The sequence below is a fragment of the Scomber japonicus genome, chromosome 12, assembly GCF_027409825.1.
Source record: "Scomber japonicus isolate fScoJap1 chromosome 12, fScoJap1.pri, whole genome shotgun sequence".
Lineage (NCBI taxonomy): Eukaryota > Metazoa > Chordata > Actinopteri > Scombriformes > Scombridae > Scomber > Scomber japonicus.
The window spans coordinates 6,643,904-6,661,333 of NC_070589.1; the positions used below are offsets into that span (position 1 = coordinate 6,643,904).

The following is a 17,430-nucleotide window of genomic DNA, read 5'->3' on the forward strand; positions in this document are numbered from 1 at the left end:
GTAGTGGACAAATACAGACAAAAGGAGAGAAAGAAGACGTATTTTAAAGCACTGCGCTACCTTCAAACATTTGTTTTTTATCGACAGGTATCAAAGAAGTGAGTCTATCGGGAAGTTTGCCCCTCACAGCAGCAGTTACCGGAGCATGAAAGCCGGTGTGTGAGTTATAGACGAGCATCAACCTAAACTTCACTGACTCTGTTAGCTAGGTTTAGGCTCATTTCGTCGACTTTTTTCCTCCAAAAGAACCTCGTTTAGGCTATATTGGACGGTGGACGCTTCCCTGTGTGGTCACTAAAAAAAAAACCTTCAACTTTGTCTGAAAAAAAAAAAAAGATAGTAAGGTTGTCTCAGTGGTGTCTGACATCCCCAGAGTAAAGACAAGACCGAAAAGAAAACCGAGAAGCAGGACAGCGGGGAGAAGTGGATGTATTTCCAGCCATGGATGTAACAGTTTACCCGCCTCCTCCTCAGTCTCTGGCCGCATCAGACCACACCAGGCTGGGGCAGCTCTCCTACAACGACCCGGCCTTTGGGACCAACAAGGTAAGAAAAGAAAAGAATCTACACGAGCTTCTTCTGTTTCCCCATTGTGTAGAGATGAAAGTCACCTTTGTGTTCTCCTTCTTTTCAACTATTTCCCCTCTCTGCGTATTCATCTTTTTTCCCCCTGCCAATTAAGTGGTAATTAATTGCTTTATTAGGCTGCAGTTAATTAACGCATCCATTGAAGGTAACTACATTCCACTGTGACTGATGTTTTTCAATGATAGACAGACTGTAAAACTTCACCATTGGTAACTGAAAGATAATTGAGAATAAACTTAAGCTACGTCATTAACAGAAGAATATAGTTAAGATGAAACATGGGCAGTAAAAATCAGAACATATACATATATACATGCTAAAAAATAGTTTATATTCACTAGAATTCAGACTACACTAGTGCCTATTATTTGTGTTTTGTGGTATTTGAGTTAATTGGTGTCTGGGATGCTGTCTTGTCTTTCTCCCCCCAGAGTAAGGTCAAAGGTCAGGGTCAGAATAGGAACCTGGACCTGGTAGGGATCCAATGTCTGTCTGTAAGACATGGTTCAGGATGAATCCTCTGGGCATCAGAATATATTTAATCAATACAGGACTATCTATACATCCCCCTATCTATCAAGCTGTCTGGGAACCGAAACATACAGACTGACACACACACACACATACATTTTCACACACACACACACACACACACACAGACACACAGTCAACCCCTGCTCATTTGACAGTGATGAATAGCTTAATTATTTAATTAGGTGCAGCTGATGAGTGCAGCTAGTAGAGTTAACAACAGATTATTAACCTCTCATCTGTCTTAACACAGTCAAATGAAACACATTCATTTTGTCACCTGGCAGATAAAAACAATAGAAAATTGAAAAATCTGATGTCTTTAAAGGTTTTTACAGCATATGAGATACATACACATAATTAATATATGTGTATTAATATAAAATGTTCTATTCTGTGTTAAAATACATGTTTTAAATTGATAACCATTATGCTAGTTTCTCCTGCTGAACTGTTCTGAGTTGCTGTACAGCCCTCTGTCCATTTTCAATTTCATTTTTTGCTTCAATTGGCTTTGTTACTGTAATGAGTAAATAAACGTACGTATTGCCGAAGCGTACAAAGGAAAACAGTCACAATATTCTGAGTGTCACGCACAGCAGCACTTGTAATTATACAAGACAAAGAAGCAGAGAGGGAAACCGAAATAGCATCACGTAACATCCATGAAATAAACTTATAGTGAGCATCATTTTTAGTACCGTGGGACCCAAACTAAGCAGTAGTGTTCTGCTGTTGTCTCTACGGCTTGTAAACATATACAATGACTGCCTGTACTCTTAGTTGGTTTTTGGAATCCTAGCTCAGCACCACTAACAGCAGCAGCAGCAGCAGCAGCAGCAGCAGCAGCATGGTGGTGTTCTGGTTACTTCTGGAAACTTTGCTATTACCAGAAACTGCATGCAAGCATCCGCCAAAGTACCCCCAAAACTACACGCAAGATTTGAGCTGCTCTTCTACCATTCTGCACACTTATCTTAAGCATGTTTTCACTATATGGTGTGTTTTGAGTCTTACATCTGTAACTAATATGTCCATATAATACTTCGAGGGGGTCTTTTTATGGAGGGAAGACCATTCTAAAAGTCTCAGTCCCTTCAATGTAACGCACAAAGGAAATACAGACTACTTATAGCTGTACAAACTACCACTAACCATTAAGAGACAACACAAGAAGGACAAAAAAATGGTACATGTGACTATTTGTATACCTCATATTTAACAGAATTACTAAGTTGCTTTTTGATTGCAACTGTTCTGTAGCTGGCTGTGACCCCTGACCTCAAAATGTGCTGATTGGGCACAAACTGAGTATCACATTAATGTTTTATCATGTGGATTATAGTTATTTATTGTGTTCTATAAAGCCGTCGTTATCATTTGACATGTTTAGTGAGTGAACTGACTGTGCCGCATGCTGCTCGCTGGTTTTTTGGGTAGATTTAGGTCATGTAAAATCATGTGTAGAAATGCTTTCCACGCGCGCACACACACACACACACAGAGTCATACAGCAGTGCTCTTTATTGTTGTCAGTGAGTGTTTGTTTCAGAATAGAAGAGAGAGAGAAAGAGAGAGAGAGAGAGAGAGAGGGAGAGATAGAAGATAGAGGCTGTGGATGCAGAGAGAGAGAAGAGAGAGCGAGCGAGCTGTGTGGTTGGGGGTAGGGACTAGAGAGAGAGAGAGAGAGAGAGAGAGAGGGTTGTTGGGGGTAGGGATGTTGTAGATGAGAGAGAGAGAGAGAGAGAGAGAGAGAGGGAGAGAGAGAGAGGGAGAGAGAGAGAGAGAGAGAGAGAGAAGTGGGGGTGGGGCCACTAAGGTTTGTACTATATTTCTCTCTGTGTGTCTTTTGATTCATGGCTGTGTCGGCCTGATAGACGAGATCATATTACTGTGTGGGGGAACAGAGAGAGAGAGAGAGAGAGAGAGAGAGAGAGAGACAGGAAAAAGCATGGCAGAGGAAAGAGGCATAGAGACAGGAAGTAGGAGAGGAAAGTAGGAAGCAGAGAAGAAACAAAATGAAAGGAAAGAAAAAAGAACAGAGAGAGAGAGAGGCATGTTGTACAGATGTGTTCAATGTAAAGCTGTGATACCACTCCAGATTTTTCATTTTAATTGAATAGAGAACATCCAAGTACAACATTTCCACTTAATAATACACATATTAATAATCATAATAACTACATACATTAGTTTCTTGGTGGACTTTAGGAGTTGAGCCTTCTAAACTGAGCCTCTTTTAGCTGTTAGAGTGCTAGAGTCAGTCTCTCTGTACACACTCTGAAACAGGCTGTACTTCTTTGTTAGCGTGGCTATAATACTTTGTACTTTGCTTTTGGTTTGCTAGTGTGTAAAAACAGAAGCTTTATGAAAAAGGAGATGCACTGTTATGACAGCCAGTCTGTAGTTGTGCATACAGAAGATTTTTGAGGATTTCTGGGGTAAAAAGTAACTAAGGTCAATTCATAGGTGGTTAAAGTATAGGCCCTAGTTTTAAACTGGTGATTATGACAGCCAGTGTAACCTAAATAATTTGATGTTTAGAAACTAGATAATGATAGTGTCCTTCCACAGAAGGCTCATTATAAATTACATAAAATATATACGCTAAATTTAAAGGAACCTTAAGAGGTTTTAATAGATTTGCAATCCCAAAATAGTTCTCTCTCAGCCACAATATGTAACCAGTATGACAGTTTTTAAGAGAGTGCCAACACCTTTCAGCACTCTGATAAAGATAGATAATTATTAGTTACATGCCTAACAGCAGAAAAAATGAAACTTTTGGCATCACATGGAACCTTTTAATCTTGAAAAATACCACACTGATAATGATCCTTGTTGCTCTTTCTGCTCTCAAAGTTTTTTGTTTTTTTTGGGTTTTTTTTTTTTTTTAAATCTCTTGCTTTTTCGTGAGGGTCTTGAGCTGAGTCTCCCTAACTAACGTCCACTGATCACATAGTTGAGGTTACAAACATTTGATCAAGAGATACGGCTGCAGCCAAGAGTCTGTTTGTCCAACTTGAACAAGAGGTGAATTTTAAATGAGGTCGGGAAAGTGTGGCTTCACTTAAAATGTGATGACATCCATGGTGGTCATTAATTCAGGCTTTGTTAAATAAAATACATACAAATAATCACAGTTGCTGTTTAAAGGCTGCTGATTATTTAAAACATATTCTTTCAACATTTTATCTCACTTTAAAACCTGCATTCATCTTAATACGTTCAAAAACAGCCTCTTGTTTGACATCAGCTGGATTGCACTCTGAAGGACAGATGGCAGTGCATATTTTTATTGCTGTAACAATGCACGCATTTGCTTCCTCTGCGGGTTTTTATCTTCTTTTTTTCACTCAGGTTGTTAAGAGAGCAAATGAAAATACAAGTGTCAGACAAGTTGTCTCTCACTGTGGCCGGCAGCCAACTCCGTGTCACTGCCAGTGACGCTGGAGCACTGATTAGTCACACAGAGAGGGCCGTCGAGACGGACGGGCGGACAAAAGCAAGTGAGCCGCGCCGAGCTCCAATTGGACGACGGAACGAGCTCGTAACGAGCCCCTAGAAGCAATTAATTTAATGTTAAATAATTGAAATGCACATTTGCGGTGGAATAGTTTAAATACAGCGCAATTAAATGAAAGTTTTGGTCTCGTTAAAGAAGCGGTGGGAAAAGATCTAGAGATGTGATGAATCTGAGAGAGAGGGAAGAGTGCAAGAGAGATGGAGAGAGAGAGAGAGAGAGAGAGAGAGACTAATGTAAACATGATGATTGTGAAAGCCGGGTGAGGTATTTCTAAAGCAAATAGAGAGAAAGAGGGAGGAGAGAAGCGGAGCTGAGAAAAAAAGAGCAGGAAAGTATAGAATGAAGGAGAGCAGCAGGAAAATGGACACAGTGACGAGAAAGGTTGAGATTTGATTAAGTAGAGAAGGAAGGAAGAAGAGAGGAAGAAGACCAAAAGAGTGAGCAATATCAAACAGAGGGCAGAGAGAGGAAAGTAATTAAGAACAGGGAGAGATGTAATATATATGATGTGAGTGAGTTACAAACCACCTCTATCTATCCATCCATCCATCCATCCATCCATCCTGACTTTACTTATACTGTAAAGTCGTAGCACCCCTGCTTGCTGGTGAGCATCAACTGGTGCTTTCTGTTTCAGTAACTTTTGGCCTTTTTATGTAGCTGAAAGCTCAGACAGACAGGAAACGGGGCTGAACATGCGAACTGAACCGCAGACGTTGCAGCTATGTGGTGTGCGTCTTAACCAGAGGTCTACTCGGGCACCCCAAAGTGAAGTTGTTTTTAAGTAAGGTTGACCCACACGCTCACGACTCACTCAGAATAGACCAGCGGTTAACTTTGGTCAGGGGTTTGGGGGGGGGGTTGGCTATTTTTAAGCTAGCGCTGAGAGCTGAAAGAATGCTACGTTTAGCTGCTGTTAACCCTCAGGCTTAACCCACAACTTGTAAATGAATGCTTAATGTAAGTTTGACAAACATTGTGCAGTTTGCGTTTTAAAGATGTATTAACTTACTTACTGGCCACAAGGGGGCAGCGCAGCAAGATACAGATAAGACACTAAAATGTATCGAGTTGATTGAGTTGGGTGTGACTTCGTACATGACTGATTTCTTTCACATTACACATAGTTCAGGCTGATAATTGGAGTTGTGTTGCTCCACTCATACTCCACTCATACTCCACTCAATGCTATATATGTCCAATGAACCTTCTGTCATTCCTTTACTCTGCTACACAGTGCTCCTGCACATATAGCATTTCACAAGCCAGCCCCGCATCCATCAATAGGCTCTGGCTGTAAAAGTACAGTTCATATTACATATTATCATCACACCTAACCTTCATTGTTGAACTTGTTGTATACCATAAAATGTATATAAAGATGGATGATGACAGCCTGTGGGACACACCGCTTTTAAGTTGACTGACAGCCTTTAAAACCCACGAAAAGAAAACACTAGAGTCATATCACTGTATTGATATAGTATCAATATATTTCTCTATATTGCTGTAATCTTGCATCAGAAACCACTGCAGTCACTGACGGCGTCTTGAGGGTGACCATCAATCACAGCTGTCAGTCATAACGTCACCCCCCCCCCCCCTCTTTCATATCATCTAATAACTAAAAAAACTAACTTATCAGAACAATGAGCACTTGAACAAACATCAGCATGAGTAAAACCACTGTGACAAGAAAAATGTATGTGACATACACTGCTAAAGTAGGGGGCAGGATATACTACAACCAGTCACCAGTAAGCAATGGAGATATTTTGGCGTCACTTTTGGTGAACTGTCATGTCATCCATGTTTATATACACTGTGTGGTGTAAACCTGTGGGGCACATAGTGTTTGTTCGTGTAATAATAAATAGCTCCACATGAGCTGGCTGTATGGAGTCATTGTATATTGTGAATGCTGGCAAGTAGCCATAACATAAACAAGTTAATCCACTTTACTATGAAAACTAACTCACTCTGCACTGAACACCCCCCCCCCCCCCACAACTGGCAACATGACTCAGTATTATAAAACTAGTTATTAAAGTTAAGTCAGTGATTTTAAAATGGAATGTCACTTATCTGGCAGTGAGGAGGCAAAAAGAAACCAGTCATTTGTTAAAAAGACACACAGTAGACAGAATGAGATGTGGCAACACTAACACAATGATACACCCAGGCTCATGTGCAGCTGCAGTGATCTTATCTTTTCTTCTGTGGCCCCTCCCCCGCACTCTTTCTCTTCTAACATGTTCCCTCATTGTCTGCAGCCAAAGTGTCGGCATCTCATCTAATTATCTATCAGAACACAAGCAGTCAATCTGTCTGTCCGCCTGTCCACGTTGGCTGTCATTCCCGCTACAGAACATCTCGCCAGGAACACCTCCTCCCCCTCCTCCCCCTCCTCTCCCTCCCCCTCCTCCCCTGACACTCGCCGATGATTGGGCGACTCCAGGCACTGTTGCTTGTGTTAGCGGCGTAGCTGAAAGCGTTTCAGTTGGTCGAATCGCGGGGTGGACGGAGCAATGAGGGACTCCTGGTTGGTGGAGGGATGCCAAATGGAACAGATGGGCGGAGATAGCGCGCTGCCAGAAGAGACTAATTATCAGGATTTCATTTCCAAAACAAACATATTGCAATCAAATCACATACTGCAATCATCGCCGCATTGTTCTGCGAGCGTGTGTGTGTGTGTGTGTGTGTGTGTGTTGTATTAGTGACAATAAGTGACTTGGATCAATTAACTCGCGGTGGAAGAGATTGGATCAGTTCCTGTTCAGGAGTTGCCGCAGTCCATATTTCTTAAACACGTGTCTTTTGTTCATGATCATACAATCAGAACTGTTATAATGTCGCGCTAATTGCTACGAGTAGATTCTAATAAATTTGTCACATTTGAAAAGTGTAAACTGGTGTCTGTCATCACCCGCTCCTCTTCTGCTATTATAAACTGTTTGACTTTAGACAAAGTTTTCAGCTCATCTATGACTTATTTGTTACTTCTGTTCAGTGCAAACAACGGCTCTCTCATTTCCTGTTAGACATCACACAATCACATCTGCACATTCTTATTTAAACAAGACTCACAATCCCTAATAAATTATAATAATATACTGTAACAGAAAAACAACTACTGTTTTCTGTTAAACAAACTTATTTATTGGGAAAATATCAAAGTAATAGTTTGTTGCAGTAACAGTAAAACACTTAATAATAAATGAATGCTATCATAGCTTCACTGCACCGTGACAGAAACAAAGAGGGAACAGTTTGATACAACGTTACTTAAACTAAAAAAACAACAAGTTTTGCTTAAGTAAAGCTGTGAAGAGGAAGTGACATTCACACAGATGGAGGAGAGAATATTATACAGCAGGTGATATGTCAGATGTTTTAATAGATGATGATCTTGGACAGAGACATGTCACAAAATGGCAACAAAATAAGAAATAATAGAAAAGACATAGACTTTATGGAAGGTTTGATATGGTTAACAGAATTGAAGTATCATATTTTCACAAATTCATTAAGAAGAAATGTCAAGTCAAACAAATGCTTTCCTCTCTGATAGATTCAGAATATTTAGTAGTGTTGCTTGTTACTTGCTTGTTAATCATTCATACAGTGAATGTGTCACAGTTTTCAAAGTGATTATTACTTCATCAAAGGTATATTATGAGACATTCTGTGAGAGGAGTGAGTTCAGCTTTACAGGCTCAACTAAACTTGGGATTTAGATAATCTTGATGGGTTGAAACTATAGCCAACAACTTTGTTAATTAAGGCAGAGACTTCAGTCCTCATGAGTTTCTTTCTTTGACCTGACTAATGCTGCTGAATTAATACTCATGTTTAGTACAGTTTAGTATGTTGAGATTCATTCAAGATAGAATGTATCGATCAGTCATAGTTTGATTGAACACATTTGAATGACAAGGTTGTTGTTCTTTACTGGAAGCACAATGGGGAAATGCACACACACACTTAAGTTGAACAGCTGTTTCAAGAAATGTAGAATTTCCCTCCACACACACACACTATGAAACACACACACACACACACACACACACACACACATACAAAATCTAGATTTACAGTCAGGGCGAATACAGTTTAGCCAGTAAAACCCGGTTTATATTGTCGTCATGGTGACAGCGATAAGACAGGTAAACAATTGCCAAGCTGACCTATCACAGCTGTGTGAAAACCTTCTTTTTTTTCTCTCTCTCTCTCTCTCTCTCTCTCTCTCTCTCTCTCTCTCTCTCTCTCTCTCTCTCTCTCTCTCTCTCAGTACTAAGTTGATTTACGTGTGTCAGGAGCGATTCAGAGCGAGAGCTGAAAGTACAGCCAGTTAAATTCAGAGCAACTCATAAGTGTTAAAAATATGTGTCCATCTATGACATGGGTTCAATTTGAAGAGGAAGTGAAACACTGCAAATATTATACTAGCAGGGTTGTTGACTATAGAAGTTTTATTACAGCACATTTATTTGGATTTTTAACTGTAAGAACTATAAGCATGTTATATTTTAATTAAGTTGAAGTTGAATCAGATTGAACATTTAATGCTTTACAGCGTTATATCACTGAATGAAAAAAGGTTTTCAGATTGATTTGTGTAGGAGAGGAGGTTTCAAAATGAATACTTCAACAGGAAATCAGCTCAAATTCAGGCCTCTAATTCCTCTAATTTACATCTGTGTTTGTTCCCCCCTCTCCTCACTCCGTATCACTCTGTATCACTCTCTCCACCCCGTTCTCCATCCTCTCATCAGCTGTACACATTTTTATTCCTCCAAACCTCTCCCTTCTTTCTCCTCCTCACTTCGGACCCCCTTTTTTCCTCGATAGACTATATTTCCCTCTTTTCCTTTGTCCTTGTCTGTCATCCTAATAGTCTCTCTTCTCCCCCCTCTTCCCCGTCTCTCCCCCCTTCCTCCGACCCTGACCCACTTAGCTGGCTGCTTGTTATTCAAACCTTTGCTTTACCCACACAAACACACACACACACACACACACACACACACACACACACACACACACACACACACACACACAAATGATGAGAAGGAGCAGCAGCAGTGAGAGAGAGAGAGAAAGAGAGAGAGAGAGAGGGTAATTTGGTTTGACTACAAACCCCACCATCCTTTTTTTAGTTCTTGCACTGTAAGGTTTGAGATGCATGCGCACACACACACACACACACACACACACACACACACACACACACACACACACACACACACACACACTTAAAAAGTACTCATTTGAAGAAGCAGTAGCAATATCCTGAGTCACGATTTTGTATAATAGTCATACCTGAAAACACAGTTTAATGTAAACGTGTGTATTTTCCATACTGTTAAGATTTGATCAGTACATTTAAAGTGAAAGAGAAAAAAAACCCCAGAGTAACACCTTCTCACACACTGGCACCAGCATGCTAATGGCGGGTTTTTCCTCACTCACAGTGAAGCAAAGGTGCTACCTCAGCTGTGACCTATCGAAGCCTGATTGATTCTGTAAGTGGAAAATACATTTAAACACCAGCACATCCTGCCTGGGACTGATTTGTGATGGAGAATAATCTATATATATATATATATATATATATATATATATATATAATTTTTTTTTAACACTATGGTGCTGCATTGCAAGATATTTTCTGGAGCAATCATCCTGTTAGAATTTCAATAACTCACACATGAATTTAGCAATAACCATAGAATAGAATACGTTTATTGTCATTGAACAGGAACTGTACAACAAGATTTCAGTGCTTCTCCTTTCAGTTCCATATAAAAGAACAGACAAACAAATATTAGGGTTACAAATAACAATTAATGAATTAGGGTTAGGGTTAGTTAATCATTTCATCATTTGGATTTGATGTGTAAACTAACAGAAAACAGTAAAAAAAAAAAAAAAAGAAGTTTATCTCAATAGTCTATCACAATATCCTGAAAGCCTTGACTTATTTAAATTGCTTTGTTTTACTTATTTTGTCCAAAACTCAAACACACTCCATTTATAATCATAGAAGAAAACCACCAAATATTCCCATTTTAACAAGCTAGAACCAGTGGACAGTGGAAAAATGTTGCTTTAAAATGACTTCTAATGATTCATAGATTGTCACATTTGTTGCAGATTATGTTTAGTTGTTCAATTAATCACTGGATTCACTTTTTCATCGTTCAATTCATATATTTTTTTTATTAATGAGTAAGCTATTGCTTATAATATAGACTCCTGTCACTTCCAGCATCATGTATTTTACTGTTATACAGTTTCATCTGAATTTAAGCTACGTTGCACAACACTTTTGACACACATTTCCCGACAAACCGGTCACACATGCATTTCTACTAGAGTGACAGTAAGCAGAAAAACAGAGATGATTAATTAGTGAGCCTTTTCACTCCCGTACTGTACGAGCACAGAAACCGTCAAGCAGTGAGCGAGCAGAGCGAAATGGAGCTAAAGTCGCAGCCAGTCACCGGGATCCATAAACTCTGCGTCTGTGTGCGACCTGTCCCTCCCAGAGTTGATGAAGAGCGTAATAGGTTCCACTCTGCCTCTCACTCTGAGTGTCTCACTCTGAAAAGAAATCATCACAATTTTTCTCCCTCGCTGCCCCCCCCCCTCCCCCCCCCACCACCATCTCTGTGTCCTCTGTCCTCCTCAGCTCCTCTCTTTTCACAGTACTTTCTGTAGCTCGAGAGCTGTATTTGTGCCTCTGATAGCAGGGATGCATTAGCCACTTAGCTAAGCATCTCCAAATGACTCATTTCTATTATGCCTTGTTCAGTTTAGGGTGACATTTGTCGGTATATTTGCTGCCAGAGTGCTTCAGTTGAACTTCCTACAGTGAGGTCTTTGTGTAAAATACAAAACCACAGAATTGTACTTTGAACTGATATCAGGCCTCGGCATCAGGTGTCAGAGTCAGACTGGTTAAGATGATTTAGATAAAGCATAGAGCTGCAGCGATTTGGTCGATTAATATTTGATCAAAAGAAAGTAAGAGAGGCTTCCAGTTTTTTTTTAATGAGGTAATTTCTGCTTTTCTTTCTCTCACATTCTAGTTAATTTCACCAGATCAGCATTTCTCTGGGTTTAGTGAATGACTGTGCTCTACTTTGTTATAGTGTTGTCAGGATGTAACTCTATAGGCTGATGATCAGTGTGAGGAAGTGTAAAGGTGTGATAGCAGGGTGTGAAAGTGTCACAGTAAGACAGAGCGACATTATCAAAATGTTTTTAAAGTGTACAAAAACGCTTGAAAATTGGCTTGAATGATTCATTGATTATCAAGATTATTATTATTATTACCATTCAATGTATTGTTACTGTATATCATTATAGAAGATTATTGTGTGTCAGAGTGTGTTTTTCAGGCATGACTGTGTCTGTATGATAAACACATCAGGTCTTGTGGAAGGTAAATGGAGAAAGCTCATTTGAACATGAGGTCAGTGTGTCTGTTCTCGTTCTTCCTCTCCTCTGTGTTTTCTGTCAGAGAGGAAGGGTGAAGATAAGAGTCGACAGTTGACACAGACAGATGGAAATGTCATCCACCTCATCCCCATTCCTGTTGTCTGGATACCTGTAAAACATTAAAAATACACTGGTAATTCCACAGAGCGGTGTGTGTTTGTGTGTGTGTCCCTGTGTGTATAGGCTGCTTTCAGGGACAAATTTCGCACTGAAGAGCAGTTAATTGGGGACGTTTTTTCCACTTGGAGTTAAAAGTCGTTTCCCCAATTGGGATAGAGCTAATTTTTGGGTCAGTGAATAAAAAGTGGTAAACGGGCTGCATTTATATAGAGCCGTTCTAGATTATTTTTTTTAGCACTACAAACCACATTCATCAATTCACACACACATTCATACACTGATGGCTGAGGCTGCCATGCAAAGTGCCAGGTTGCTCATCAAGAGGGGGGTTCTAATCATTCACACACACACACACACACACACACACACACACACACACACACACACACACACACACACACACACACACACACACACACACACACACACACTCACTCACACACACTCACACTCATACACTGATGGCACAGCCTTCCAGAGCAGTTTGCCCAAAGACACTTCAACATGCAGGGTAAAGCAGGTAGTGGTTATGGTTAGTGTTAGGATAAGTCTCTAGGAGATGAATCCAAGTCTGTGTAATGTCCCCAAAAGGGACCTAGGACAACGTGTGTGTCTGTGCGTGTGTGTGTGCGTTAGGTTCGTCAGAACACTGTTTTGGCTCTCTGTTGACTCTGTAAACCTACACCTCATTTGCATAATACCCAACAGCTGGCGAATGGATAGGGCAGTTACACCTGTGTGTGTGTGTGTGTGTGTGTGTGTGTGTGTGTGTGTGTGTGTGTGCACGCTTGTGTGTACATGAGCCTGTGCTTTACTTCTGCCCACCTGTTCAAACGTTCCTCTATGTCTGTTTGACAACCAAGACAATAATTATGTAGCCAGGATATCATGACTGATTTGAACATGGTAGAACGTGGTTTGTGGATTATTCTTTGTTTGGTTATTTATTTGAAAAAAGTGTGACTGCTGGGTATTGAAGCTGATAGTTTAGTTGTTGATTTGAAGCTGATGATGACACTTGATGATGCATTCAGTAATAGTCGTTTAACTAATGCTCGGCTGATGATTAACTAAATAGTTACTTAGTTCGTTTTTTATGGTGAGGTTTTATTGAAAGACCTCTTCTGTGAAAGGTGTTTCAGGAAGTGGGGGTCTAAATGAACATGTGATCTGTTTTGACTTCATCTGAACTGCAGCTCATATGGAAGCACTCCACTTTAAATTTAGGATGTAGAATACTTAAACATGTGTCTCCTTTACTTTCTGATTACATGCTTTAACATACTGTCAAAAACAGACATGGATGACACAGAGTAATATGACTGGAAAATGAAATGTGGAAATAAACACAGAACATGCTATACAGTATATTCCGTGGAAGCAAAACTCAGCCATACACTGTCTTCAAGTGGAAAAAATCCATCCCAAAATATCTAAAAACTGATTATAATATAAGAGAGGAAAGAAAAGAAGCTTCATTATATCAGAAGCAGATAACCATGATTGCTTTGAGTCCCTTACAGTGAATATGTGATATGATTAAATAAGCGGCTGTCCAGGGGTCACCCATAGTGTGACAGACAGTGACATAAAACCCTTTTGTTCTGTAGCGTGGGATAAATTTAAGCGAATGGAGGAAGGAAGAGAGAAAAGGCCCCACAGTAGCAGGAAGTATAGATGAGGTAAGAGCAGGAAATAAGGAAGTAAAAGACAGAATACAGAATTCATAAAGGGACAATATGTACTGTACAGTGTCACATATATAGCATGTGGTTTGTACGGTTACTGCATACTAAATCATTGTCATTCTTTTGTGTTGTGTGTATGCTGTATATGCCGGATAGATAAATTTAGATCCATGTCACACTGCTCGAGGTCCCAGAACTATTTAGTCTTCAAACATCATCATGTCAGTACAGAGATGGAGAAACAGATTTTTAAATACTGTGCTTCACGCAAGTGGAACAATCTGCAGAAGCCTGTAAAATTAGACAAGCTAATCCCTTTAATCAATTTAAATCCCTTTTGACTGACATACAACAGTGGGAATGTTTGTGAAGTGATGTTGTACCTCACTGTGCCCTGTGTATTTGTTGCATAGTAGGTTCATACTGTAACTTTGTGTGCTTGTATGGATCTGTTACTGTTTACATATATGATTGGTTGTAAGTATAGTGTGCTCTTACATGTACTTTATAGTCAGGGCGACTTGTAAAAGAGAGCTTGCTGTCAATGGCCCTCACTGTTTAAATAAAGGTTATTATATAATATATGTATGTGAAGGGCACCTATAGCTTCTCAACAAATCCTCAAAGGCTTTGTACCACTAGGCTCAGAATCTCATACTGTAAGGGGGTCCTTGAGGAGGTTTCAAGGCTTCCCAGCAAAAAGGGAAATTTATTGTCACGTATAATTCCATCCATAAGTTACACAATGACAGAATGTATGACTGTTATGGTCAAGAGTTTAATATATTCTCTGTAATAAAACATAAAACAAACCAAAAATCTTATCCGATAGTGCACACGGATTCAAAATCTTATCAAATGGGGGGTCTGTGGTCTAATTTGTGTCAGTTTAAGGGTCCTTGATGGAAAGGTTTAAGAAGCACCGCTGTAGAGAAATTAGAATAAGAAAAGGAGGCGTCATTAGAAAGTAAAGACACTCATAGTCACCGTACAAAATGCATGCTGATGTGATATAAAGCATCTTTTATGGTGGAGACCCTGTGTGATTTTACTCTTGCTGGTTTCTCTCTGTGGTGTCTCATGTTAGCGCTTCACAAAACTTTTGGGGGGAATATTTGATGCATCATTTGTGGTTCCCTGCTGTATGTGACAAGGCTTTTAGAGACATCCGCTTTTCTGTAATATTTCAATCATTTGGCAGTTTCACTCAGCCAGGTCTCACTAGTAAAAGCGATACTTCCTTGTTAAATAAAAGTTAAACAAAGTGATTTCAGCTTGTGATTTAGGCATGGACGTGAAGGTAATTTAAGTGTTACTTGAAATGTGCTCATGTTTAAAACGGATAAGATACTCTTCGCTCAGGCAGCTAGCCAGATTGTACATTTCTGGAGACGCTGACGGAGGACGAATCCTGCTGCCCACTAATGTTTCACCTCCATCTCCTCTTATTGTCTCCTTGCTTGATGTTGTGTGTTTGCTGTGTTTGATTACAGTTTGTTGACATAGTTGTTTTTTTTGTTCTCTGCAGTTGGAAGGGGACACCATGTTCCTGGGTATGCCAGAAGCCGGCCTTGACTTTGCTTCAGCCAATCAGGTTAGTGTTTATAATTGTATTGCTTTGTTCATTTTTGTGTGTGTGTGTGTGTGTGTGTGTGTGTGTGTGTGAGCGAGCGTGTTTTTGTTACCTCTTGGGGACCTTTTTCTGGTATACACACCAACCTTGTCGGGACCAGTAGTCCTCATGGGGAACAAAGCGTGGTCCTAATGAGGCCTGGTTAAGGTTAAGGGTGAGGGGTGAATTTAGGCTTTAGTTTGGGTCCACAATGAATCAAAGTCAGTGCAGTGTCCCGACAAGGATAGCTGGGCAAACTCGCGTGTGTGTTTGTGTGTGTCGTTTCTCGGCCATTTCCTCATTTCTAATTGCATCAAGTTGTTTTCTAAATGGAACAAATTACGTGTGAAAGTGTTAGACCATTTCAGCAGCAGAATTGGACGCAGCGTATCTCGTCGAAACACCCTTCAAACGTGCAGCCGCTAACTTGGAAATGTGAAAGAGTCTGCTGCAGATATAAACAAATGTCAGGTGCGCACACATTCACAAGTGAGCGACTTAATTTGCCGGCAATAATTACATTGGTTCACGTGCGTGTCAAACCCCCCCCCCCACCACCACCACACACACACACACACACATATATAATTTTGGCTTGTATATTTCTCATTCTGTGTAAAAATCTGTAATATTTATGAAATAATGTGCTGCAGTTTGAGAGCAGGAAATGCTTCTGGCTATCTGTAATTACTGTAATTACTGTAGGACACTGCAGCACAATACAAGAAGAGTGGAGGTAAATTGTGTTATATTCCTTGTCAGTAGACACACTAAACATGATCTGTGAGACTTTAATAAACAACAATCTACTGTGATTCTACTGTTAGAGCATTTATTAGACCTGACAGTTGATGCACAGTCCTGTTATTTAGGTATAATGTGCACTGCAAGGTATCAGTAGCGAGGAGCCAGACTGCTGCCATTATGCTCAGATGAATTTACAGCAGCTTTCATCGAAGCCTTCTTTAAGATCATTTGATCACGCCCCGCCGTGTCTTTCAGCTCACCTTTAGCTATTTCAGTCTTTGCAGTTATTTTCAGGGGCCTCATACTAACTTTTCATGCCGTCCTGGTCCACAAATCAATATCACTTACCTGCACTCAACCTGAGGCACAGAAAGCATTACAATGATTTTCTCTATCTCCAACTTTCTCTTTTTCTTACACAAATAGAGAAGTGCTGCACTGCTCTGTGGGGTTATTGAGCTCTTTGTGTGGATTGCCACAGGGCGTGGGGGGGGGGGGGGGGGGGTTACTAATCTAATTCAAGCATGACATTAAAAGTTCTTCCTTTATTTTAAAATGTTTGCATAGAATTAGTTTGCTCAAAAAAACTAATACTATACTTTTAATATATTGATGATATTAGACATTTTTAAAGTACAAAATATATCACTGTTTTGCTGATTGAATCTTTCATTGTTGGTTGTGACACTAATCTATTAATCAAGAAGATAATTGACAGATTAATCGTTGAAAGCCCAATAGCTGTTTTATTATGCTGTGGGTCCTGATCAAAGTGTAAAGGAACATTCTCACTAATGTTTTTCTGCTTCAGTTCTAAACTTGTTGAATTTGGTTAAAAAAATTAGAATAACTGATGAACTTTTGCTCTGCATAGCCACTGGACACACTAGTGAATGTACGTTTAATGATCTAATGAATGGTCACCCTCACTCAGAGTTGGGCTGCAAGTAGTGATAGTGTTCATTGTTAGAGATATCAATGAATATTCTAAATTCAATTAAATAATCTAATTGTCAAAAAAAACAGACAGAGAAAATGAATATTTGATTGTGCCTCACTAGTTCTCATGTGGGCCTGGGCTGCTGCACTGAATGCACTGCATGACAGACAGG

The 17,430-nt window shown here is 39.9% G+C and overlaps 1 protein-coding gene across 1 annotated transcript in view; it reads left to right on the forward strand.

The window, feature by feature from the left end:
* The first annotated feature begins 308 nt into the window (after positions 1–308).
* The window catches only part of tox (thymocyte selection-associated high mobility group box), a 35,306-nt gene continuing 18,184 nt past the window's right edge, over positions 309–17,430 (forward strand). Inside the window, exons 1-3 of the mRNA XM_053330637.1 lie at positions 309–546; positions 15,488–15,553; positions 16,745–16,802. Coding sequence (XP_053186612.1) covers positions 442–546; positions 15,488–15,553; positions 16,745–16,802 — 229 coding nt within the window. The 5' untranslated portion in view covers positions 309–441. The remainder of the gene's footprint in view (positions 547–15,487; positions 15,554–16,744; positions 16,803–17,430) is intronic.